Source organism: Phascolarctos cinereus, unplaced genomic scaffold, assembly GCF_003287225.1.
Source record: "Phascolarctos cinereus isolate Bilbo 61053 unplaced genomic scaffold, phaCin_HiC Scaffold_4;HRSCAF=312, whole genome shotgun sequence".
NCBI lineage: Eukaryota > Metazoa > Chordata > Mammalia > Diprotodontia > Phascolarctidae > Phascolarctos > Phascolarctos cinereus.
In genome coordinates this window covers 168415783-168441550 of record NW_027555847.1, presented here as the reverse complement: position 1 = coordinate 168441550, position 25768 = coordinate 168415783, and the positions used below count along the sequence as shown (strand labels likewise).

General features: G+C 37.8%; 1 protein-coding gene across 2 annotated transcripts in view; it reads left to right on the top strand.

Moving 5' to 3' along the window:
- GRIN2A (glutamate ionotropic receptor NMDA type subunit 2A) overlaps positions 1-25768 on the top strand; it is a 474506-nt gene that overhangs the window by 418871 nt on the left and 29867 nt on the right. For both annotated transcript variants that reach the window (XM_020972554.2, XM_020972553.2), the window contains exon 10: positions 18193-18380. In XM_020972554.2, the coding sequence (XP_020828213.1) occupies positions 18193-18380 (188 nt within the window). The remainder of the gene's footprint in view (positions 1-18192; positions 18381-25768) is intronic.

Genomic DNA, 25768 nt, shown 5'->3' with positions numbered 1-25768 from the left:
GAGAGAGAGAAAGAGAGAGAGAGAGAGAGAGAGAGAGAGACAGAGAGAGAGAGAGACAGAGAGAGAGAGACAGAGAGAGACAGAGACAGAGACAGAGACAGAGACAGAGAGAGAGAGAAACAAACAATGGTTCTCAAAAAGTGTCCCAGTACAGTCAAGGACTATGATTATCTAGGTGTTCTGTGAACTGAATAAAATATTACGGTAACAATTACATGCATATATGTGAGTCTCCCAGCTTTCTTGTGGGATTGCCAATTTAAAACATTCTGTGCATTGTGATTCTTTATGGCAAAAAAAAAATAATGCTGTCTGAGCAATAAAAAAATAAAAATTTGAAAACTGCTAGTATAAAGAGAAGAGAAGAAGGTCTGGGTTATAGTGAGTATTATAGCAGGTGGGAGATAAATGATGATCCAGAAAAAAAGCCTGAGAAGGGGGTGGAGCAGAGAATCAGATGTGTAAAAGAAGAGCCTGGAGAGAGTGTGCCATGAGTAATCAGGGATGGAGAGGATCTAGAAGATAACAGTGGTTAACAATGTCAAATGCAGCAGAAAACTCAATAAGGGTGAATACTGAGAGAAGGCCAGTGAACTTAGGTGTTAAGTGAATGATTACAGCCTTGGAGAGAGCCAATTTAGTCAAATGGTGGTGTTGGAAGCCAGATTGTAATGGATTAAGGAGTGGGATGTGAGGAACTGGAGGCAGTGAACACAAACTGCTTCTTTTTTTCTAGTTTGGTGGTCATAATAACTTAAGGGCAAGTTAGGATAGAGAGTTTTTATTTATAGTAGAAGATGTCTGGATGTGTTTGTGGGATGAAGGGAAGGAGAAAAGTGGAAAAATATGTTGAAGGTTAGAAAGAGATAGAAGATAACTGAAGAAAAAAACTCCCAGAGAAGATGAGAAAGAGTGGAATTGATGGCCATAACCTTCCTAAAATATGGTACCCAGAAGTGAACATAATAAATGTTCCAGAAAGAGTCTGACAAAAGAGTAGTATGACAGAACTATCATTGCCTTGTTCCTAGCATCTATTGGATTCCTTTGAATGGAGCCTAAAATATCATTGGCTTCCTTGTCTGTAATATCACAGTGGACTCATCTTGAGCTCTCCATTGATTAAAATTGACAGATCTTTTTTCAGATGAACTAGTCTGAAGCCAGACATGCCTGCCCTTGCCCTGTCTTTTATTTATTTTTTTTAATTACAAGTAATACTGTATTTATCCCTGTTAAGTTAGTTTTGTCCCAGTTTTCTCATTTGTCAAGATGCTTTTGAATCTTGATTCTGTCATCCAGTGTCTTCATTTTATAAAAAAAAATAGGGAAAGGAACTACTTAATAACCAGTGAATATTTTTTAAGCATCTACTAAGTACAAGCCATTTTTAAAGGAATAGTGTTCCTTGTGGCACAGCTAAGTGATTGTTTATAGGGCAGCTAGATACTTGTCATGGATTTGTAACCACTTGCCTAAGTGCCTAGGCACAGAGGTTTGAAACTGACATTGGAAGGGATTCAAATGTCAATTGAAAATCAATCAGAAATAAAAGTAAAGCCTTTCCTAAATTATAACATAAATTGATGTGAAAATAAGGCTTGATTTTCCAAAATCAATTCACAGATAGGTTTTCAAGAACGAGCTTATTGCCTGAAGTGAGGCATACATGAATAAATATTGGCAGCTTACTCCAAGCTCCAGATGACAAAAAGAAAATAGGTTGAAATAGATTTAAGATTTGCCAATGGCAAAGCATGGGAAATAGTGCCTTCTAAATATCTCTTTTGCAGACAGGCTGAGTTGTAAATCCAGCATTTGTTGCCTGATCCATATACTCAAATTCAAGGAGCTCAGGGATCCCAACATTTTTAAGATACATCATATTTCTTTTTCATGTTAATTTTGTTTTACAGTTAGATAGCTTTAAGATTTGCAATGTCCTTTGGAAATATCTCATTTTATTTTCACAATAATCCTGGGAAGTAGTTGCTATTATTATCCCCATTGTATAGATGAGGAAACTGAGGCAGACAGAGGTTGTGCCTTTTTCAGGGATTACACAGTTAGTAAATGTCTGGGGGTTGATTTGAACTCAAGTCTTCTACTGTCAGGTTCAGTTATACCCATTGCTATATAGATAGATAGATAGATAGATAGATAGATAGATAGATAGAAAGAAAGAAAGGTAGGATGGGTGGATGGATAGTTATATGTATGTGTGTATATATGTGTGACATCTAGATGGGGAGAAAATGATGAAACAACACTTTATTCCTGTGTAAAAGGTGGAATTGGTGTGAGAGCTTCTTGAGTCAGAGTCTTTTACCATAAGCATCTCATCTAGTATGTCTAGCAATCCTCAGGATTGACTGCGTGCTCTCAGGGAGGCAGAAAGAATAGACTGTGACTATATGAGCCCTAGTTGGGGAGTCTGAAGATTTGACTTCCAGTCTTGGCTCTATTACTACTATCAATGTGACCTTGGACAGATCCCATCACTTCTTTGTAAAATGCAATGTTGTACTAGATAATCTTCAGTGGAGAGAGTGCCTAAGTCAGAAGACTTGGGTTTGAAATACAGCTTTCTTCCACTTGCTACCTGAATGACCTGGGGCAAGCAGCTTTTTGTATTTGGGCCTAAATTTCTTCAGTTAGAAAAATGATGGGGTTAGATATGATGACCTGTAAGGGCTCTTTTGGCTCTAAGTCTATAAGCCTAAGTTTATAAAGTCAGACATATTTAACCTGGGCTCTATGAATTTATTTTTAAAAACATCTCTTTTGATAACATATTTTGATTTTCTTTGTAATCCTATATATATTTTAAGATTTAAAAATACTCTGAGAATGAATCTATGGGTTTCACTAAAGTTCCAAAGGGATTTATGACACAAAGAAGGTTACAAAGTGATGCTCCAGTATGTGTTCTATCTGCAGAATTTTAGTATTATATAGGATACAGCTGGATTCAAAGTCAAAAGACATGAGTTTGAATCTTGGTTTTGCTTTTACTGCCCTAGTGACCCTGGACAAGTCATTTGACTTTTCTGGGCCTTGACTATCTCATCTTAAAAATAAAGGGGTTGGATTACATGACATCTAAGGTCTCTTCCAGGTCAAAAATATGATTCTCAGTGAGATATTCTATTACCTCAGCATATGCATTCCTTTCCTTAAGTGATGGTCACCCTGTGATTTTAATACGTATTGAGGAAACAAAGAGGAAGTGGGACCAAGAAATATCCAGTCTCTTACTGAAGCTTTGCTGCTTACAGTTCAGGATCCTTGAAGGGGGACATCTGAAGCATGGGTTTAATATATCAGTAACCTGTTACCAGATTTAAAACAGTTCATTTTCAGTTGCCAAGGTTGTCTGGCAGGGCTAGATGACAGGGTCACCCTAGTATTCTAAACGAGATAATACCATTTCCAGAGGAAACCATTAGGGATAAAATTGCCCGGGTGTTAAAAGATATCCACGCAATGCAAATCAAATTGAATAAAAATCACTCCCACTTTAAAGAAGAGGTCTTGCTCCATCCCCAATAAAGATTCAAGGAAATATAAAGATATTTTATACAAAAAGTTAGATCTTTTCAAGTCTATAAGATTAAAAATTTCAATATTTGTCATCTTAATGAAGAAATTCTTAACCATTTGTATCATGGATCCCTTTGGCAATGTGGTGAAGACTATGGAAGACTATGGACCCCTTCTTAGGATAAGTTCTTTTTTCTTTTTTTTTTTGGCAGTTGGGGTTAAGTGACTTGCCTAGGGTCACACAGTTAGTGCTGTATCCACTGCACCACCTAGCTGCCCCAGGATAAAGTTTTTAAATGCATAAAACAAAATATATAAGATTACAAAGAAAACCAATTATATTGAAATAAAATGATCAAAAAATTTCAAGTTCATAGACCCCAGATTAAGAACCCCTACTCTAATGAGATGCTTAAAAAATCACATCTGTAGAAAAACAAGTTTTCCTGATATTGGGATCAAGGCCACAGTGCACTGTGAAGAGTTCATATTAGGGGAAATTGGTAAGGGAACAGGAACCCTTACGGTGATTATGTGTCTACTCATCCTGATAAAGGAAGGCAGGGATAGCACATTGTGGCTGATTCTCCTAGGGCAGGTCCAGTAAAATAGTTCTTCTCTATAGCCCATAGCTCAGCTTTGAAAAAGCTCACCAAAGAGCATTCTCTATCATACAAAAGTTATAAATGAATTTCCACTGATCCAGATGTTGAATTTTTCATGATATTGAATGGCTAGGCTCAAAGGTTTCTCCTGTCAATTTCTTGCTTAATTGGCAGCAGGCATTTCTCTTAATACCTGAGAAGAAAGAACTCTTTGCCCTGAATCTTTGCTGTGATGAACCATCAAGAGACCTGCCTGAGTTGGTGTGTGCAGCTCTGTTCACATGTGGGGGATGAATGTCAACCTCAGTTTCAAACGGACTTCTTTTCTGTTACTTAAAATTTGTCATTTTCCCTTCCATGGAAATATAGAATGAGAGGCGCCAGGGTACTTTGATTTCTAATCTTAATGACTTCATTTTCTGACCTTAGCTACTATTTTTAAAATGTTACTGATATTCTTTAACAAGGGGATATATAATACATGCATATATAGACATATATGCACACATGCAAACATACATGTATGTATGTGTATGTATACATACTTACATATATGCATATATCACTATTTCTTCATTCTAACCCTCCAGAATCTTTATTTTTAACAAATATTGTAAATACTATAAAGCAAAACAAATTATCACATTGTCCATGCCTGAAAAAGTATGTCCCACTATACACCCCTAGTCTACCATCAGACCTTTGAAGCCATGATTGGTTACTGCACTGATCAGAGTTCAAAAACTTTTAGTGTTATTTTCCTTTGCATTATTCTGGTCATTGTACAAATTACTCACGGATCCATATTATTTCCTTTTCAGGTCTCTGGTTGTCAGAGCTAACAGGAAGCCATTTTTACGAGTACTGGGGAAGGAATAGAGTAGATACATCGATAGATTAGTCTTTCCATGTTTGACAAAATAATTCAATGTGTTCCATTATTCCCCACAAAAAGACCCAAGACATCCACCATTGTTGCTCTTCAATCTTAGGGTTTGTTCAGAAGAGACAACTTGATGTGATAGAAAGAATAACAAAATAGGATTGAGAAGACGTGATTTCCAGTCTTCATTATGGGCTGTACTGCTGTGAGCTTCAGTTTCTCTGTGTGTAATAAGGGGGTAATAATCTCTGCCTTACCTATTGTATATCATTGCTGAGTGGATCAAGTGAGATAGATGTAAAACATTTTTTGGGGGGACACTATATAAATGAAAAATATACTTATCTTTCATATTGTCATTAATGAAGTACTGACAGGCTTTCAATTATCTCAAAGAATCAGGAATCCTCAGAGTTGGAAGTGATTTGAGTCCATCTATTTAAAGGCCTACATGACCAAGAATCTCCTCTAAAACATGTCTGACCAGTGACTATCCTGACTTTTAATTCAATCCATTTCAACAAGCATGAAAAAGGTACATGCTATGTTCAAACCCTTTCCTAATTAATGGACAAAAATGAACAGTCCTTGCCCTCATAGAGCTTACATAATGTATCTGAAGATCTCTAACAAGGAGAAACTAACTACCTTCTGAGGATATCCACTCTACTTTTGGATAACTTGGTGAGGAAATTTTTTCTTAATTTAAACCTAATTCTTCACCAGTCCATATAGGTAACACATCTGTAATTTACAGATTTAGAGAGTTTCCTGGACCACTGAGAGGTTAAATGATTTGCCTATGGTCACACAGCTACCGCATATCAGAAGCTGGACTTGAACCAAGGTCTTCCTAACTTTAAAGCCCAGACTTTATCAAGATACCACAAAGAAGTTCTCTATATATCGATAAAGGCACAGGTTCAGATGAAAACAAAAATAGAACCAAAGAACTGAAATTGGTGTCTCTGAAACTTTCACCCCTTGCTTCTAGATCTTCACTCTAAGACAAAGTGAATCATAATCCTTCTTCCACACATCAGCCTTCCAAGATTTTGAAGACAATTATCATGTCTTCACCAGGCTAAACATTCCCGGCTCCTTCAGCAAATATTTAGCATGGTACCAAAGCCCTTCTCCATCCTGCTTGTCTTCCTATGGATGCTTTCCTACTCATACATTCCTTTCCTAAAAAGACAGAATATTTCAGATGGGGCAGAACTTAGGAAGAACACAACTTCTTACCTACCTATGGACAGTAACCTCTCTTAATGTGGCCAAATAATACATTAAGTTGTTTTAGGAGGTGGGAGGGGGAGGATTGTCACACTGTTGAATCATTTTGAGTTTATAGTCCACTAAATCCCCTCAGATCTTTTCTGATGCACACTTGTGAAATGGCTCTCCCATCTTATTCTCTCAAAATTGATCATTTGAACCCATTTGTAAGACTTGTTAGTTGTCCTCATAAGATTTCATCTTACTAGACTTAGCCTAGTGCTCTAGTCTGGTTAGATTTTTCCAGAACTTAACTCAATTATTCAGCACATTAACTATTCTTCCCAATTGGGGCCATCTGAAAATTTGATAAACATACCATCTATGCCTTTAAGGTATTGGTAAAAAAAAAAAAATTGACCTTAAAAATGTTAAACAGAACAAGACCAATGAAACAACCTGGAGGAGACCATCAGAGTTCTTCTTCCGTATCAACCATCTATTCTGCAGGTGCCTTGTATGAAGTATACTTGTATGTTTACATTTGTCTCCCCCATTTGAATGTAAGCCCTCTAAGGGCAGAGACTGTTTTTGCCTTTTTGTTGTACTTCCAACATTTAGCACTGTATTTGGCACATAAGCACCCTTAATAAATGCTTGTAGATGTATTCCATGTTAATAGCAAACTATTAATAACTTTTATGTGAGTCTTGCTATTAAACCATTTATAAATCTTCCAAACTGTACTGTTATGTAAACCACACTTCTCCATCTTGTCAATAAAGATATGAGACTTTAAAAAATAGTTTCTTGAAGTTTAGGCAAATTATAACTACAGCACTTTCTGGATTCTCTTCTAACACTATAAAAATAGATTAGTTTGGCATGAGTATTGATGAAACCAAACTGGCTTTCTGTGATCTCAATTTCATTTTCTACATCAGGGTTCAGCAAACTATGATCCATGGGCTAAATCCAGCCCACTGCCTATTTTGTGCCTGGGCTAAGAACTGTTTTTACATTTTGTAAGCAAATTTTTTTTTATCATTTTGATGCAAAAAACCATTCTTAGGTCCATACAAAAACAGGTCACAGACCAAATTCTGTTGGACTACTGTAGTTTGCTAACCTCTGTTCTAGATGACTACTGATTAGTCTTTCAATAATAAATTCTAGAATTTTTTGCCAGAAAAAAAATCAAGCTTAGTGGCCTATGTTTGGTATATTGTACTCTCTTCCTTTTTCAAAAATTAGAATAATGGCTACCTTTCTTCAGTTCTGTGATTCCTCTGCAACTCACCATAATCCTTCAAAAATCACTGATAGTAACTTGACAATGATACCTACCAGTGTTTTTTACCCCTAGTACTGCAATGTGTGCTTTGTTCTTGATGACTTGAATCCATCAAGTATTTAAGGGCTTTCTTAATATTTCCCTACTTATCTTCTGCTTCATCTTCTTGGTAGCCTTCCTCATTCTGTCATTTCTAATCATTGACAGCAAAGCGAAAAGCTAAATAAGTTTTAAGTCATCCAAATTCTATTCATTATTTGTTATCATCATTCCACCCACCATGAGCACTGTTCTATTCCATCTTTGATCCACCTCATCATCTTCAATAGAACTAACAATAACAAGCTTTTAGTTGAACTGCAGTGCCATTATTGGTTCTGTGTTTTTCTTCCTATTTGCTAACCATCTTGATTTGGATTTTTCATTCTGCTTTGAAGTATCTTCCTGGTTCACCCTCGGATATAGTACAATTCCTTTGCTTTCCATTTATTTGTTCAGACTTGTTACGGGGCCAGTCATGTCAATATCATCACCACCATCATCATCATGATGACCTGTTATCATTTACTATGTATCACTTATACTATGAGAATACCCACACGTCACGTACTATATGGTGCCGGACCTTCCTAAGTTTCAGTCCTACATAACCAATTGCCTATTAGACAATAAGTATAGTTAATAATGTCCCTTATACATTGCAAACTCAACATGTCCATAACAAGAATTCATTACTTTTCTCCAAGAACTTATCCCTCTTACAAATCTCCCTATTTCTATGGAAGGCATCCCCATTCTTATAATCTCTCAGCTTTTTAAGCATGGCATTCTGAACTCCTCATTCTTCCTCACCCCACATAGCTAATTAGTTGTCAAATTTTGCTGTTTGTATGTTCATCACATTTTAGTCATCTTGTCCCTTATCCCCAATAACACAGCTACAAACCTTAGTTCAGGATGTCTTCTCATCTTGCCTAAATTATTACAATAGCCACTTAAATGGTCTTCATGCTTCATCTTTCTTACCTTCATTTCATTCTTCATATTGTTGTCAAATTAATTTTCCTTAAATACAGACTTTATTCTGTCACTCCCCCACTAAATCAACTTCAGTGGCTCCCTATTGCCTCTAAGATAAAATGTCAACTCTTCCTTTTAACTTTTAAAGCCCTTCACAACCTAGGCCCAACCTACCTTTTCAGCCTTATTATTCATTACTCCCCTTCCTGTGTTCCTCAGACCAGGCAATTTATCTCCCAAATCTGTGGTTTTGCATCCCATCCCTGGAATGCTGTCTCTCAGCACCCTTGCCTCCTAGAATCCCTCTCTTCCCTCCAGATACACCTTAAAAAACACCTACTACTTGAAGCCTTTTCTGATCCCTTCAATTTAAACTATTTTATATCTAACTACATCATATTTCTTCTTTTTATATTTATCTTATATACACCTATCTATCTCCTGGTTTTCTTTCTCACTAGAATGCAAGTTCCTTGTGAGCATGGATTATTTCATCTGTTACATTTGCATCTCACTGCCTAGAAAAATGTCTGGCACACGGCATGTCTAATAACATTTGTTGATTGAGTGATTGATTGATAGAGGCAGCTAGTTGCACAGTGGATAGAACACTGCATTATATTCAGCAGCAGCAGCTTTTAGAGGCAACTATGTGGCATAGTGGATGTGATTGCTAATCTTGGAGTTAGGAAGACCTGAGTTCAAATCCTGCCTCAGACAGTTATTAGTTGCATGACCTTGAGCAAGTCACTTAACTCATTTCGACCTCAGTCCCCTTATTGATAAAATGAAGGTACTAGTAACATTTACATTACAGGGTTTTATAAGGATCAAATGAAATAATACATGTAAAGGCCTTTAAAAACTCTAAAACATTTTATAAACACTATTATTATCATGGTCATCATTATTGATCTCAAGTAGCAGTTAGATCTTATTTTTTACACTCAAGGTGTGTACAGTCTTTATAGACCCATGCCTCAGATTTGTTTCAATACTTTTCCTGTATCATTAGTAGTGCAGGGGAAAGAACATTGGACATTGTCTTCAAGGTCATCAGACCCAGAACCTGCTATAGCACTGACTAGATATATGACCTTGGCCAAGCTGCTATAAATTGTTGGTCTCAGTTTTGTTTTTGTTTTTGTTTTTGTTTTCATATATAAGATGGGAGAGCTAGACTAGGTGATCTTTAATGTTACTTCGGGTTTTAAAATTCGATGATTCCTCTTGATATTATTTTTTTGGAATTCCAGACACGATTGTATTCCCTCTACAAATGCACATCACCATTTTTTTCCTGAAGCCTTTACTCCTAGTACAGTTGCCTGGGGACACTGAAAGATTAAGCTTCTTGTCTGTTGTAACACAGCTTATATGTGTCAGAGGCTAGATTTGAACCTAGGTTTTCCTTAATCCAAGTCTGGTACTCCATCCATCATTACATTTGCCTATATCACGTATTGAGTTAAAATCTCTCTTTGAATAAATTTTTTTTCCTAGTTATATGTTTAGAACCAATGGGGCCTGAATTTCTACCTTTCAGGCTACTTGATTCTGATCTAAATCTTTCCCTACAAAAGGATCACAGGAGTATCAATGTAGAGCTGGAAGATATGCCAGAGGCCATATGGTCCAAACCCTTCATTTTAGAAATGAGGAATTGAAGGCCCGAGGAGCTTTGTTAAGCTCTTAGCACAGTGCCCAGCAGATAGGGGGTATTTAATAAATGCTCGTTTCCTCCCTCCACTTTCATTCCTTGAGTGACGTGCTTAACATCACAGAAGTGGTAACAGGCAAAAGCAAAATTTGAAACCAAGTCCTTTAACTCTAGAGTCAATGCTCAGTCCACTCTGCCTTAATAACTTTATCATGGCCTTCTCCAACAGCAAGGGCTATCAAGTATTTTCATCCTTTGCGGGGGAGGGGGTCTTCTAGTACATATTTCCAGTAATGAAGTTCCCAGACTCATGCTTCACATAGATTTACATTAATATCATTTGTTCTGTAAGCTGAGGGTGAAAGCTGGATAGTGTCACCTGCATCGTGATGGCTATATTCCTGACTTTTCTGGGCTCCTTTTCCCAAAGTAATTTTGACAGGCTAAAAAAAAATGCATTCAGGAATTATCAAAGAGCTGTTTTTTTTTTCATTTTTCTAAAATGCTTTAAATAGAGTCATACACATGCACACACAAACAGGACTCTGATTTTATTAACTCATCAGAACAAGTCAGTGTAAAGGAAGGTTCCTTGTTGAAGGCTTCTTGAATGTTAATGAATGAATAATTAACTTTAACTATATAATTAGCCTTTAAATGCACTGAGACCCCTAGAGAGAGAACTAAAACATGCATAAGAACATGATGAGTGGAAAAGAAAATTCTGAGAAGGTAATGTGTGGTAACTGATCACCCAAGCTGTACCGAACACCACCATGTGATGCTGGGTTTTTGGGCAGGAAGCCTTCCTAATTGAAGCTCTTAAGACCTAGAATGAGAGAAAGCCTTATTTAGCAGAAAGAGTCCTGGATTCTTAATCTGAAGTCCTGTGTTTGAATGCCAGTGCTAATGTATGACACAGTAGATAATGTGCTCTATTTTGGACATTGACTGAGATCAGCTGTTGGACCTGGAGTCTCAAGCATCTGAGTTCAAAGCCTAGCTCTGTCACTTTTGACCTGTCTGACTTTAGGCAAAACCACATAACCTCTCTAGACTTCACTTTCCTCATCTGTAAAATGGGGATAATAATAACACCTGCCTCACAAGATAGTTATAAGGACCAAATGAGAGACCGACTATAAAGTGCTTTGTAAACCTTGAAGTACTATATAAATGTCAGCTATCAATAAATGCGCAGATAGATAAATAAAATATTTATGTTCTTGAAAAAATCACTTTACCTTTCCAAGACTCAGTTTCCTCATCTCTATAATGAGAGCATTAGAATGAATTTCTTCTGAGTTTCTTTCCAGCTGTAAATCTATGAGCCTGTGAATGCATTTGTGGCATTACTGTATCAGTACAAGAAAGCCAGACTGAATAAAACAAAGAGGATAGTCAGGTCCTACCTCCCTGTTCTCCTACCCCCAATAGTTGTGGCAGTGATTACTCATTAGAAAGTAACATTCTGCCCTATACTTGTCTCTATGGAAGTTTTAGGAGAAGAAACATTTTCTTCTTATTCTGAATCATTCAGGAAGTATCACAAAAGAGTGGAGAGTATGCTGGATTTAGGAATTAGTGGACCTACGTTCAAATCCAAGCTCTGTCACTTGTGGAACCCTTGGAAAATCACTTTAGTTGTCTGGGTCTCAGTTTCCTATGTGTTAGATGGGGAGGGAGGGTTGGACTGGATAACTCCTAAGGCTCCTTCCACCTCTGAGCTTATGGTCTGATAAATCCTGTGATTTCTCTGAGAATCAGTAGTGACAGGAAGAAAGAAATCAGAAGTCTTGTTTACATATGTGTATTTCCCACCCTCAAAGAAACACAACATTTGTTTGCTAGTTGATATGTCCTCCATCAAACCTGGGAATTTGATCTCTAGTTTTGTTCTGGAAATCAAAAAGTAGGTTCATGTAACAGGGATTATTTACAAAGTTTTTTTTTTTTCTGGATGGAATAGGGGTGGGGGAGAAGAAGCCCTTTGTAAAAATGGAAGCAGAGAAAAAATTGGGAACCAGTGACCCTAGGCCAAGTTTGTGACAAGATCGTTGTCAGGATCTTGAGTTTCTTAGGCTTTGAAATTAGGCCTCACCTGCACTGGTGGGTGAAACCACTCAGGCTGATGACCTCATGTGAAGTGCAGACAGAGCAATAAAAGCTCAGACAGGAATAGCCTCCTTCCTAATAGTAGGAGAAAATGAGTCCAGGCAAAGAAAGATAACCAGGGGGCCTCGATTAGCAAGTTCTCCTAGCTGTGATTGACTGTGCATTAGTTCAAAGTGGCTCTTTCCTCTAGTGCCTACATTTAATCTTCTTGTTGTTCCAAAACTCATTCTTGCCAATTACAGAGTCACAGCCTAATACATCTCTGTGTCACAGGCAATCACTGCTTAAAGCCCCCAAATGTTTTGGTTCAAATTGGTCTTCCAGTGGCAGGTTGCTTCTCTCTCCTCTGGCAGAATTGCAATACGAGCCTAAAAGTCTGCTGAAGGAATGCTGTGTTTGTTTATGTGGACAAATAAATGTTGTATCTTTCCAATAGAATGTAAGCTCCCTGAGGGCAGGGACAGTTTTTCATATTGTCTTTCTGTCCCCAGAGACTGTACAAGGTGATGTTCATAGAAAATATTTAATAAGTACTCAATGAATTGAATTGAATTGGAGAACTGGGATGTACAAAGGTTGAGGACTAAATTTAATTCATCAAGAAATAGGGGGAGTTGTGATGACTAAAGAGGAAAGAATATGTATGGGGAGAATTATCTTACAGATTACTTAGGATCATGAAATAAGGTAAGTCCTCAAGGGAGGAGTGCAGGTTAGTCAGAAATAGACTAGACTGGCCTTTCCCATATTTCAATCTTATTGAAGTCTTAGAAAAATAACCAAAATCATGGACTATTGACTTTGACTCCTCCTTAGACAGAGGCTGAGAGATGCATGCACAAAAGACAACTATGGAATGTTAGACCTGGGAGAAATTTTAGTGATCACCTAGAACAGAGTCCTTAACCTGGAGTCCACAAATACCTAAGGAGGCAATGGATAGATTTTAGTGAATCTCTGAACTTGGATGGGAAAAAAATGAAATCTCTATTTTCACTGACCTCTAACTAAACTTTAATATTTTTCTCAAATGTGAATGTGGGTAGAGAAAAGGGGTCCATAGGTTTCACCAAAATCAAAAGGGGCTTATAATGCAAAAAGATTAAAAAGTGCTCATCTAGACCAATTCCATCAATTTGCCAAGGAACAAAATGCCACCCAAAGAGTTGAGATCAATTTCTCACATTTCCTGATGCTTAGCTTGCCCAATAAATTCTATTTGCCCTGTATTAGTTCCAGTGAAAGACATATATAATAATAATAATAATAATAACAACAATCCTTTGTTCGGCATTTAAAAACTTTCATTAAAAACTAAGCTACCTTTCAATGTCATTGCACATTCTTTTCCTCTATGCACACTGTGGTACAACCAAACTGGTCTTTTGGATTTCTTCATGCACAACAAACCATGTCTGTCCCCTGTGCCTGAAATATGTTTCCTTTTCACCTTTGTATTTTAGAATCTCTAGTTTCCTTCAAGGCTACACTCAAGCTCTACCTTCTATGTGAGTCCTTTTCTGATGCTCCAACTACTAATTCCTCTCCCACCTCTTTTCCCTCAAATCACCTTGAATCTATTTTGTATAGCTGTACATATTGTCTCCTCTGACTGATCTGTAAGTTCCTTTAGGGCAGGGATTTTATTTTCTTCTTCATTTTTGTGTCTGTCTAGCCCCAGCATAAAACACAGCTCTTGTCACATAGTAGGTGCTTTTAAGTGCTTGTCAGACAGCAGATTGATTCTACTTTGCTGTCTCTTTGTAATGCATTTGGTTCTGTTGAGTAGTCTTGGCACCTACGCATGAACCACTCATTTGTTTCAGTTAAAGCTCCAAGTCTAGAACAGACCAACCTATGGTTTGTCTTCTCTTCTCCCCCTAACCTATGCTCACTTATTGTGATGTCCTTTGAAAATGTAGAAGACAAATCTGTGCCCTCCATCATTTTTTCTCACCTGCACTCAGGGACCTGAAGGAAATCAGGTAAGTGGCAGTGAACAAGGCAATTCTGATTTCTGTTTTGATCTAGGAGTCCTGGGAGGAGAACATAGTGACCCCTCTAATATATTTGGTAATTCTTGCAGTTATGCTATGGTAGTACTGGGGAAAACCCCAGTAATTAAGTAACAATAAAAGCATATCCTTGTCTTGCAGAATTTTTTTACATAGTTGTCTTTGTATATTTTCCCAGAACAGGTAATATTAAAATCCTGGGAATATCTTCTGTTCATTAATTGAAGAGGCAGCACACTGTAGTGGAAAGGACATGAAGGCAGGCATCAGAAGACTCAGGCTGTCGTCCTAGTTATAATGCCCCTGTCATTGTTTAGAATAGTTCAGATGCATCTCTGGGGAAATCTGATATCAGTAATAGTTTATTAAATAACACAAGGAAGTTAGTTTCATTTTACTGTAGCTATGCATCATTAATCACTTAACATAACATTCCCCAGCTTGACCTCCTCTCTTCAGCATATTCCCCAGACTTGACTCAAAAAAATTTTGATTCTTTCTAAAACTTAGTCTCCCTTAATAAATGAAGATTTGAGACCACTTACAGCATTCAAAAAATGATCTATAGACTGTGATGAACTTGGTTTCAAATACAGACATTGGAACTTATTAACTATGTGGCTTTAAGGAAGTCATTTCAGTTTTCTAGGCCTCAATTCCTTCATCTAAAAAAATCAGAGGGATGAAAGCAGAGAGAAAAGCCCTGACTCAGGATTCAGAAGACCTGGATTTCAAACATACCTCTATTTGTGTGACGATGGACATAACCTCTTTACATCTCAGTTTATTCATCTGTAAAATGAAATGATTGAACTTGATAGTAGTTTTAAATCTGTGATCCTATGATCCTTAGTTTATGTATATAGAGTGCTGGATTCAAAGTCAAAGGATCTATATTCAAATCTTGACTCTGCCCCTTCTTATCTGTGACCTCAGGCAAGACATTTAAGATTTCTGAATCTCATTATTTTCATCTATAAAATAAAGGTGTCAGGGGCAGCTGGGTGGCACAGTGGATAGAGCACTGACCCTGAAGTCAGGAGTGCCTGAGTTCAAATCCAGCCTCAGAACAAACACTTGGCACTTACTAGCTGTGTGACCCTGGGCAAGTCACTTAACCCCAATTGCCCAAAATAAATAAATAAAAATAAAATAAAATAAAATAAAGGTGTCACACTAAATGACCTGTGTTCTGGTCTGGGCCTGACTCCAGCCAGATAGTTTAAATTCAATATTGGAACAAAATGAGATTCTCATAAGTTATTGAGATTTGCTTAGTCATAGAAGGAGAGAGATGTTGAACAAGTATAGACATTGAAGACATGTTGAGTTGTTTCAATTGAATGAAGCTCTTTGCCTGATTACCCATTGTAATCTACCAGACAAACTTTTAAGAGCACTGCTTCCTCATCCCCTAACCCTCATGGTTGCTTTTTACTTAGGTGATGAGGAAGAGGCATAAATAATCTGAGCCCTTAGTCTCTTGAGCCAACTGAGTCTTGAGAAATGCCTCAGTACCATTTTAGGGAAGAACTAGTCTAACCTACATCAGGGAGGGGGTAAAATACAACCTCTGAATTCCTTTCCAGTTTTAAATCCATGATATGATGATCATACAACATCTGAGGCCCCTTCAAGCTCTAAATTTATGATTCTATGAGCCTATGGTCTTGTGAACAGTTATTAAATGTTTCTCAAGTGTCCAGAACAGGCCCTTTCCCAAAGTCAAGCTGCAAATATGTTTAGATCAGCGTTAAATAAACACATAGCCTACCAAAATAACTATTTTAAAGGGGACAAAATTCATTTGAATGAATAAATTGCATTCCCTTATAGTCATAACTTTAGGCACAGACACTCTATTATTATTTGGTGGGCTCAGAAAACTGGGTGAATAGCTCTGTGATATCCCATAAGTATTCTTCTCATTCATCTCTAATATTTTCTACATAGGACAATGTTACCAGGGAAAGTACAGCTAGGGAGGTTGAGTCTCGGGTTGCCATTCCTACTCTTATATATAAGTATTACTGTTGACTTGTCCATCCTATGGCATGACTATAATTTTTTGGACCAGAAATGACAGTTTCCTCTAGAATTGCCTCCTAAGCCTTACTGGCTTTGTACTTTTTAAAATCTTCACATATTTCCCAGGAAAACATCTTATTCTTCCTGTTCCTCTGATTGATATCAACGAAAGATGGGTTGTCAAGGAACTATGTTCTGACTTGCAAAAATCTATGTTAGTGCTGAAAACATCAAATTCAACTTCTAGTTTAAACCAGAACCTATTTTCAGATATTCATTACAAAAGTTTATTTTTCATTCTGCCGAATTCCATCATTGTGGGTAGATTAATAGGCAGGGGAAAGGTTTAAGACCCTAGATAGACAGATTAAGTGCTTACTATAAATAATACAAATCTCTGTTAAAAAGGGGAAAAAAGCATTGGTTTTTCCCCTCTCCTCATACACATGCCACTCTTATTTCTTTTGAAGTACCATAGTGTTAGATTTGGATGTTCAGTTTAGAGGTAATTTAGTCCAATTCTCTCATTTTATAGATAAAAAAGTTGAAGGCATAAGAGGTGATGTGGTCTGACTAAGGTCACATAGCTAGTTAATAGTTACAGAGTCAGGCAAAGCCATTTCCAGTTGTCTTGATCTATATCTTGCCACTGGACCCAGATGGCTCTGGAGGAGAAAGTGAGGCTGGTGACCTTGCACATCCCTCCCTCACTTAAATCCAATTCTCTTGCAAGTCATAGCATCATCTTCTTGATGTCATGGTTCTCTTTGAGAATGAAGGACAAATAACAACAGTCAGGACTTCAGAAGAACATGGTTCTCCTGACTCCAAGTCCCATATGCTTCTGAATCACAACATTTCTCTGCCTTCTTAGAAAATTGTTTTTTACTGCTCTAATCATAGACTTACAGTTACATAGGAATATTTGCCCCACCTTCTTTGATCCTAGATTGCTGTGTCTTTTAGCAGTCCCAGTCCCATCTGATTCTAGTGTCCTTCACATCCGACCATACATGATTCCTCCTTCCCATTTTTGTGAATTGCTTTCATACTGCCCTTGATTTTCTGTAGTCTGGAATGATCACTCATGGGGCTTTAGGATAGAGACTTATAGTCATGTATCCCTATACAGTCCCCAATTACCCTTGACTCTGAGCCCAGTTCCCCTTGAATTTCCAGAAAAATAAAAAGCTTATAGCTACAGCCTTTCCAAAGAGCTGTCTTCCAAAGAGAACGGCTTTGCAGCTGTTTCTGACAGAATGTGGTATCCTGTGCTATCTCTCCACTATTTCTATTATTCAGTCTCCCTTTATTGTTTTTTTTTTAATTGTCAAAAGGATGAGGGGGGAGAGACTGATGTGGAGAAAGGACTGAGAAATCAGAAGACTCTGACTTTGTTTCCCTTAACTCTTTTAAATGCCCCTCATTTAGTTCCCTTTCCCCCCAATTCTACTGCATCTGATTGCATATTTATTACCATTTCAACTTTCTGAAATAGAAAGTCATTCACTGGTATTTTGATTGTTAAGGACATGCATTTAACAAGCCAGCAGACTTGGTTATTTACTAGTTTGAATATGTGGATCTTTTATGTCTTTGTTTAGCTGCCTTTTGTAAGTTGGAAAGCAAAGACTCTGGCTTCTATCTTCTCATTAAAAATAGATCCTTTCATGACTTGGGAATTCAGAACCTGTGAGTCATCATCTCCAATATCAAAGACTTGGGATGACACTCAATAGGGACCCAGCATCAAGGAGCAGAGATGGCAGCCTGGTGGTTCATGTTATCAATATGTTCCCTTTTCATTTCAGGAAGTTGGATGCTTTCATCTATGATGCTGCAGTGCTGAATTACAAGGCTGGGAGAGATGAAGGCTGCAAACTGGTGACAATTGGGAGTGGCTATATCTTCGCTACCACTGGGTATGGCATTGCCCTCCAGAAAGGCTCCCCGTGGAAGAGGCAGATCGACCTGGCCCTTCTTCAGTTTGTTGGTGATGGTAGGGACTGGGCTATACCTTCCTTTGTTGTATTCTTCTTTGGGTTTTTTAGCGGTTTTTAATTGACTTCCTAATGAGTCTCTGAAGGCCTTGGTAGGACATCTTTTTTTTTTCCTCAAAAAAACTGAAAGGTGCAGTGGTGTAATACAAAGAGTTCTGAATTGGAAATGAAGAGATCCAAATTCTAGGCCAGGCTCTGCTGCTAACTAGAACCTGAATAATTAAACTAGTACCACAGTACCTCTTATGTCTTCAATTTTTTCATCTATAAAATGAGAGGATTGGACTAAATTATCTCTAAACTGAACTTCCAACTCTAAGATTATAATACTTCAAAAGAAATATAAGTGGCATGTGTATGAGGGGAGGGGAAAAACCAATGCCCCCCCCTTTTTAACAGAGATGCCAGCCAAATATTTTCCCCTCTTTGAGCCTCAGTTTCCTCATTTGCAGAATGAGAGTAGGTAGTCTAAATGTAAATAATCTAAAATGAGAAGTAGATAATCTCTAAGTCTCCTTCCTTCTCAAGAACTCTTGAGTAAAGGCTTGAGGATATGTCTCCCAGCTCTCCTCCTTTGGATCACCTTGGAGATTCCTTCCATGGCTGAGGTCTCTGATATGGTCGTTAGTTCAAGCTAGCAGCAGAGTCTAAATAAATATCCTGTGCTCTGCAGTTCAGCTGCTTGGATGATTCTTTTTTTTTTTTAACTTTTCCTCCCACCCCTACATACCAGGCTCATGCATTAAATTTTCATGGCAGAAATTCTAAAAATACTTAACCCATAAATTAGACAATGTATTTAACTAGCATAGATTACTTGCCTTGTAAAGATTCTTCAAAGTGTGTCTAGAAGCTTCTAAGGGCATGATCCAATGATTGCCCATCTCCTCTGCCCCAAATCAAATTCTAACTCACCCTTCTTGGGTGACCATTTGATAGGTCCCACCTCACTGAAATCCTTAAGCTTTTTTCCCTGTGAAAGCTGATAAGAAAGACATGTTTAACTTTCCAGAGTCCTTGTGTACTGAAAGGAATGAAGAAGAAGAATTTAATCTCATTTCCAAAAAAAAGGTCTTTACCCAAGTTATGTGAGAATGAAGTTGTCTGTCCAATTCCTAAAGTCCTCAAGTGAAGAAGACTCCATATGTAGCTTCAAAACTGAATAACTACCACCATGTTTTGTCCACTGTCCTCAGAATGATGTCAGCTAAACCCTTAAGGTTGTTGAGTAGAAAACAAAAACAAAAACAAAAACAAAAACAAAACCAGTAGCCCATTATGGAAAAAAGGAAGATGAAGAATGTAAATGTTGAGAAAGACCACAATTTGGCTCACTATATTCGTACAGCATGGAAAGCAGGGTAATGTATTGCTTTTATTCAAATAGTTGCTTTCTGCCTGTAGGCCAGAAAATGGGGTTTGGAGTTTCCTGGTGAGAGGTGATGTCTTCTTGGCTCCACATGTGGAAGTCAGCTGGAGACAGGCATACAGGAAAGGAAATGATGTTGGTACAAGGGGCATCTTAAGATAATCTTCTCTGAAAGCTGTGTCCAATTCTGAATGTCTCCCTAGGAGTAAATACATGAATTAACACAGCTGCATAAATATTTCACTTATCTTATGCGGCTTCTGCAGGATTAATTATGCTCTAAAATTAGACCTGCTAAGGAGCAAAATGCCGAGCAGTAGCTAATTATTATTCATCTTCTAGAATGGAATGTTTAGCTCTTGTTATAGAGTAGCTTCATCGGATGATTATGAGTCTAATGAGTGTCAAAAGCATAAAAAAAGATGCCTAATGAGTTGTGTAAATATAACCTTTTGAGTGGAGAATTTATTTAATGGGAAAACCTCTTACATGAGGCCTGCCAGGCATCTTATATGGGATGTAGGTTGCCATGTCTTGACAGGCATTACTAAGAACATTCCTTAAGTCAAGAGGCCACTTTCTTTCTCTTTACCTCAACACTTATAGCTGTGGCATATTTCGAAGATGGGAAATATCAATGCATCCTTGTGTGGCTCTTAGAAGTCAAGAGAAGCCATCAAGTATGTACTGAACCTCCTGTGTGCTCATCATCAATTCATCAATAAAGATTTATTAAGTACTATGTGTTAGGCATTGTGTTGGGCAAAGGAGAGAAAGAATATGCAAGGTGAGACACAGGGAGCTTGCACACTGGCTGAGAAATCAGATGATATACACGTATTAAGAAGAAAAATAACAATATAATTTTTGTTATTGTGGTGGATACAACAGTAGGAAAAATAGTTCTGACCTTTGAGAAATTTGAAATCTTGTTGAGGAGACCAGGTTTATATATATGTGTATGTGTGTGTGTGTGTATGTGTGTATATATATGTGTGTATATATGTATATATATATATGCATATATACACATGTAGCTATACATGTATATATACTCATACATATACATACATATATGTGTATATTTACATACATATATAATTAGAGAAGGATAAAATGGCATACAATAAATAGATTTCTGGATTCTGCAGAACAGTAAGCACAGTTAAAGTTTCAGAAAAGAGAGATTTGCATGACTTCAGGTCACCAAAGAAATTAACACAAAGGAGATAAGCCTGAAGGTTGGGTTTAAACCACGGGTCAAAGATCAAAGGACAAATGCTTGCTTTGGATTATAATAGATAACCTCTAAAATTTCATATATATGAAATATATACGTGTGTATGTGTATTTTTTCCCCTTATGGGTCATGGGTTTGTGGGAATGGCAGAGAGGAAGGAAGAAAGGTTTTCATCATGAGCTAATGCACAAAGGTATAAATAAGTACGCCATGTATAGAGAATAGGAAAAGACCAATTGGCCTGGAACCGAAAACACAAATTGGTATAGAGCAGAAGATAAGTTTGGATAATTGGCTTGATTAAGGTCAGACAATGCCTAGTAGTGAAATGAGGGGTAAGAAAAAAGGCAGATGAGATTTTTGTAGCCAGATTCTCAGAGCAATCAAAGGGGACCTCTTTCACTGAAGACCTGCCTGCCTTTCTTACTCCTCACCATATTTGTGTTCAAGAGACATCTGGTTTTTAGTCTTAAAAGGTAATATTTTAGTGATATAAGGTATAATGAGTCATTCCCATCTCCCTTGGCTCACTTCACCATACAGGACCCCCAACTTTTCTATTTTGAAAAAAAAATAGCCCATGATTTTTCTGATTGAAAGAGACCAGATGATAATGCACTTGTGTTAATAAGGAGCTAGAACCCCATTGTTGTTTCTGATAGTATTTCTGTACATGTTGGTCCATGAAAATGATGATCAGAGCACTCATGGGGGGAGGGTAGTGGAATTAATGGAGGACTGGGCCTGGTATTCCCTGCATGGGGTAAGATTTAAATTTTGATTTTTATTTGTTAGCCATCCATTTCACTGAAGCATGTCCAGTGTTTTCTGGGGGATGATAGAACCCATGCTGTCTGAGAGGAAATGCTACTGTGATTTCTGATGCTTTCTTTGTGTCTAATTAGGAATCACATAAATTGTTCTGGGCCACTGGATGATTTTCTAATATCCTTGGTATTGACACTTTCCTTTTTCCCAACTTTATTTCTAATATACGCATAATTCAGTCTTCCCAGGATACTACTGTTTGCACTCAATTTTGTGGGATTTGTGTCAAGCTCGTTTTCTCATAAGAGAAGTAATCATGCGTATACTTCTGTGCTCAGTATCACCCATGGAAATATGAAATTCTGTTCAAAAGGGGCCTTAACTATTAGAAAAGACAGGATAACCAGTGTGATGAGATTTGAATGGACTCCCCTCCCAGAATACTATCTTTCCACTTCTGAAAGTCTATCATTGGACATTCATTCCTTTGGCCAAAGCACTGCTTTTCCTATCCAGTCCTCTTAGAATATACCAAACACACTAAGAAGGAATAGATATAAAATGGCTAATGTGTTGTGTGAATGAGTTTATTATATCACTTTCTTCTCTGTCAGGCAAAGGCATGAAAAGCATAAGTTCACTAGAAACCTGAGCAAAGAACAATAGCTAACATTTAAATAGAGCTGACTATATGCCAGGTACTGTGCTAATATCTTATAATTGTTATCTCATTTGAATCACACAACAATCCTGTGAGATAAGTGCTGTTTTTATCCTCATTTTACAGTTAAGGAAACTGAGGCAAACAGGGGTTGAGTAGTTGCCCAGGGTTGCATAGCTAGTAAGTATCTAAGACCACACTTGAATTTCAGTTGGTCTTCTTGACTCCAGGACTGAGGCTCCATCATTGAGCCACCTAGCTAACTCTCAGAAAAAAAAAAGAAAGAAAGAAAGAAAGAAAGAAAGAAAGAAAGAAAGAAAGAAAGAAAGAAGAAAGAAAGAAGAAAGAAAGAAAGAAAGAAAGAAAGGAAGGAGGAAGGAAGGAAGGAAGGAAGGAAGGAAGGAAAGGAAGAAGAAAGAAAGAAAGAAAGAAAGAAAGAAAGAAAGAAAGGAAAGAAAGAAAGAAGAAAGAAAAAGAAATGTTAGAAAGGGAGGAAATGGTGGGAATATGGGGTGGACTAGAAATAAACTTTGCTGACTTCACATCTTTGTCAGTGGTCCTGGTCCTGGCCATGGCCTTACAAAAAACAAACAAACAAACAAACAAAAAAAAACATTTCCCCCTAGGCTGGTTCCTATCCATGCAAAATCCAAACATTTATGCTTCATTGAATCTCCCTAACAAAGTCCTCTGGGAAGCTAACCAGCATGCAGCATGCAGCAGGCTTTTTTCTCTTTTTAAAACCTTTGCTATGGTCTTTTATTTTCCAAATAAAATTTCCTTTGTCTTTTCTCCTTTATCTCCAGGGACAGACTCTATATTCTGTGAGTGACCCATACCTGTGTTTTGTCACCTGGAAAATCATGTTCTTCCTTATGAGATCCCAAGATCATAAATTTAAAGCTTAAAGAGGCCTTAGAGACCATCTAATCCAACCCTTTTCTTTTACAGAGAAAGGAAAACTGAGCCCTAGAGTGGTTTTAAGACTCGCCTAAGGTTATACAGGTGGTGAGTGGCAGTCAGAATTTGAACCTAGGTCCTCTCATTCCAAATGCAATATCTTTTCTTTCTATATACCACTGTCACCAGTAAGTTTATCTAATAGATATTCTACTTTGACTTAAATATATTTTCTCTTCTCAAGCATGACGGTAGGCATTCTCCTAGTTATAGACTTCTAGGGATGGAAGCCACTTTAGGGGTAGTCTGATCCTAAACTCTCTCTCTCTCTCTTCTCTCTCTCTCTCTCTCTCTCTCTCTCTCTCTCTCTCTCTCTCCCTTCCTCCCTCCCTCTCTCTCTCTCTCACTCTCTCTCTCTTTTTTACAGATAGGAAATAGTGGTTCAGGCAGATGTGACGTCCCCAAGACCACAAAGCTCATTAGTGGCAGAGCTAGTACTCAAACCCATGTTTCCTGTCTCTCAGGCCAGTGCTCCTTCCATTTCATCTCTACTTGATATATGAAAGGAAAGACAGACTAAGAAAAAGCCCATTTATTGCTCTGTCATCCATCCATCTCCCCAGTCTGTTATCACTTTTCTTATCCCTCATTCCTCTTTTGATGATGCTTCTCACACTTAAGCATGGGTTCTTAACTTTTCCTGTGTGTCATGGACCCCTTTGGCAATCTTGTGGAGCCCATGATCTTCTTCTCAAAGTGATGTTATTTTTAAATGTATAAAATAAAATATATAAGATACAAAGGCAAGTAATTAAGTTAAAATACAATTATCAATTTAAAAAAAATAAATTTACAGACCCAGGTTAAAAACACCTGAAGAGGGTTTTTTGTTATCAGGGTCTTCTGTAAGAAGGGCATATTGGAGGAATGGCCAGAGAGGTTGTTCCATGGCTGAAGCTGCAGGTGATGTGGCCACAGCTACACATGAATGGAGAAACATCTTTCTAGTCTGGCAACATGAGCTGTCAATGTTTAAGAGCAGAAGGAAGAGAAATTGACATGCAAATTTAATTTCTCTTACTGCAACCCTCTTTTTGTATACTATAAATTTCACTGTGTGTTTGTCTTAAGCATTTCCAAAGGCATGGTTTGTTTTCCTTGGGTGCTCTGGTAATGGTGGGCACAGTGCTGTTGTTTCTATATGTCATAGCCTCTTTAAGCAATAACTGGGAAAAGATGTGACCAGGGAGTGTGTGGGCAGCAGCCTAAATGAAGAAGAGCAAGTGAGAACATGAGGCAGAAATTCGTGCTTCACACAGCTGGGTTTTGACCAAGGGGTCAGGTAGTTGGTTTGCAGATAAAGAGTGTTCGGCTGTGCTCATCATTCTAGAGACTCAATAAGCAGTCATGTGTTTCTACAAAGACAAGCTGTCAGAGAGAGGGGTGAGGGGTGAGAAACTCTAGGATGTAGGATTCATACTCTGTGTGTTTGTGTTTATGTATGTGTGTGAATGTGTGTGTGTGTGTGTGTGTGTGTGTGAGAGAGAGAGAGAGAGAGAGAGAGAGAGAGAGAGAGAGAGAGAGAGATTCATACATATAGAAAGGGAAATAGATAAACAGACATGCGAAAAGAGAGAGAGAAAGAGGGAAAGAGACAGAAACAGAGAGAGAGATAAAAAATAGACAAAGAGATGGAGATGTAGGTAGTGACAGACAGACAGACAGATAGGCAGAGCACCAATCAAATAAACAAATTAAGAAAGACAGATTTGCAGAAACATAGGGAGAGACAAGACAGACATGACACAGGCAGAGAGAGAGAGAAAGAGAGAGAGTCATAGAATCCCTAGTTTCCTTCAAATCACAAATGAGAGGCCTTTCCTGATCTACTCCCTCCTTCACTACACCCTTTATCCCTAATTATTAGAAATATTTCCCTCTTGCAATGACTTTGTATTTATGTGTTTGTGTATTGTATGTGTTGTGTTTCCTGTTAAATCTCTAGTGGAAAGGTAAGTTGCTCAAGGCCATTCTGTCTGTATCTTCAGTTCCTAGCAGCTTGCCTTCTATTCAGGAGGCATTTAATACATCTTTCCTAGATTGGATTGGATTGAGAAGTGTTTGGTTCAGGAAGAATGTGCATTGAAAACCCTAACTTTCATCCATTCAAAAAGCAGACATAACCAAGTTCTGGAATGAAATTGACTAAGTTTAAGGACAAATTAGTTTCCTCAGCTGACTCCCAGGCAGCTATTGAGAGAGTACTTGAGAGTGTACCACTCACTTAGAAGCTGACTCACTGATGAGCTGCTATTTTGTGGCTTCTCTAATCTCTGGTTTCTGCCGACATCCCCTGTGAACAGCTCTTCGTGACACTGGGCCTCACTCATGTCCTCAGATGACTCAAGATCACCCTGTTGTACTTGTCTTTCTGGGTCCCATTTCAGGT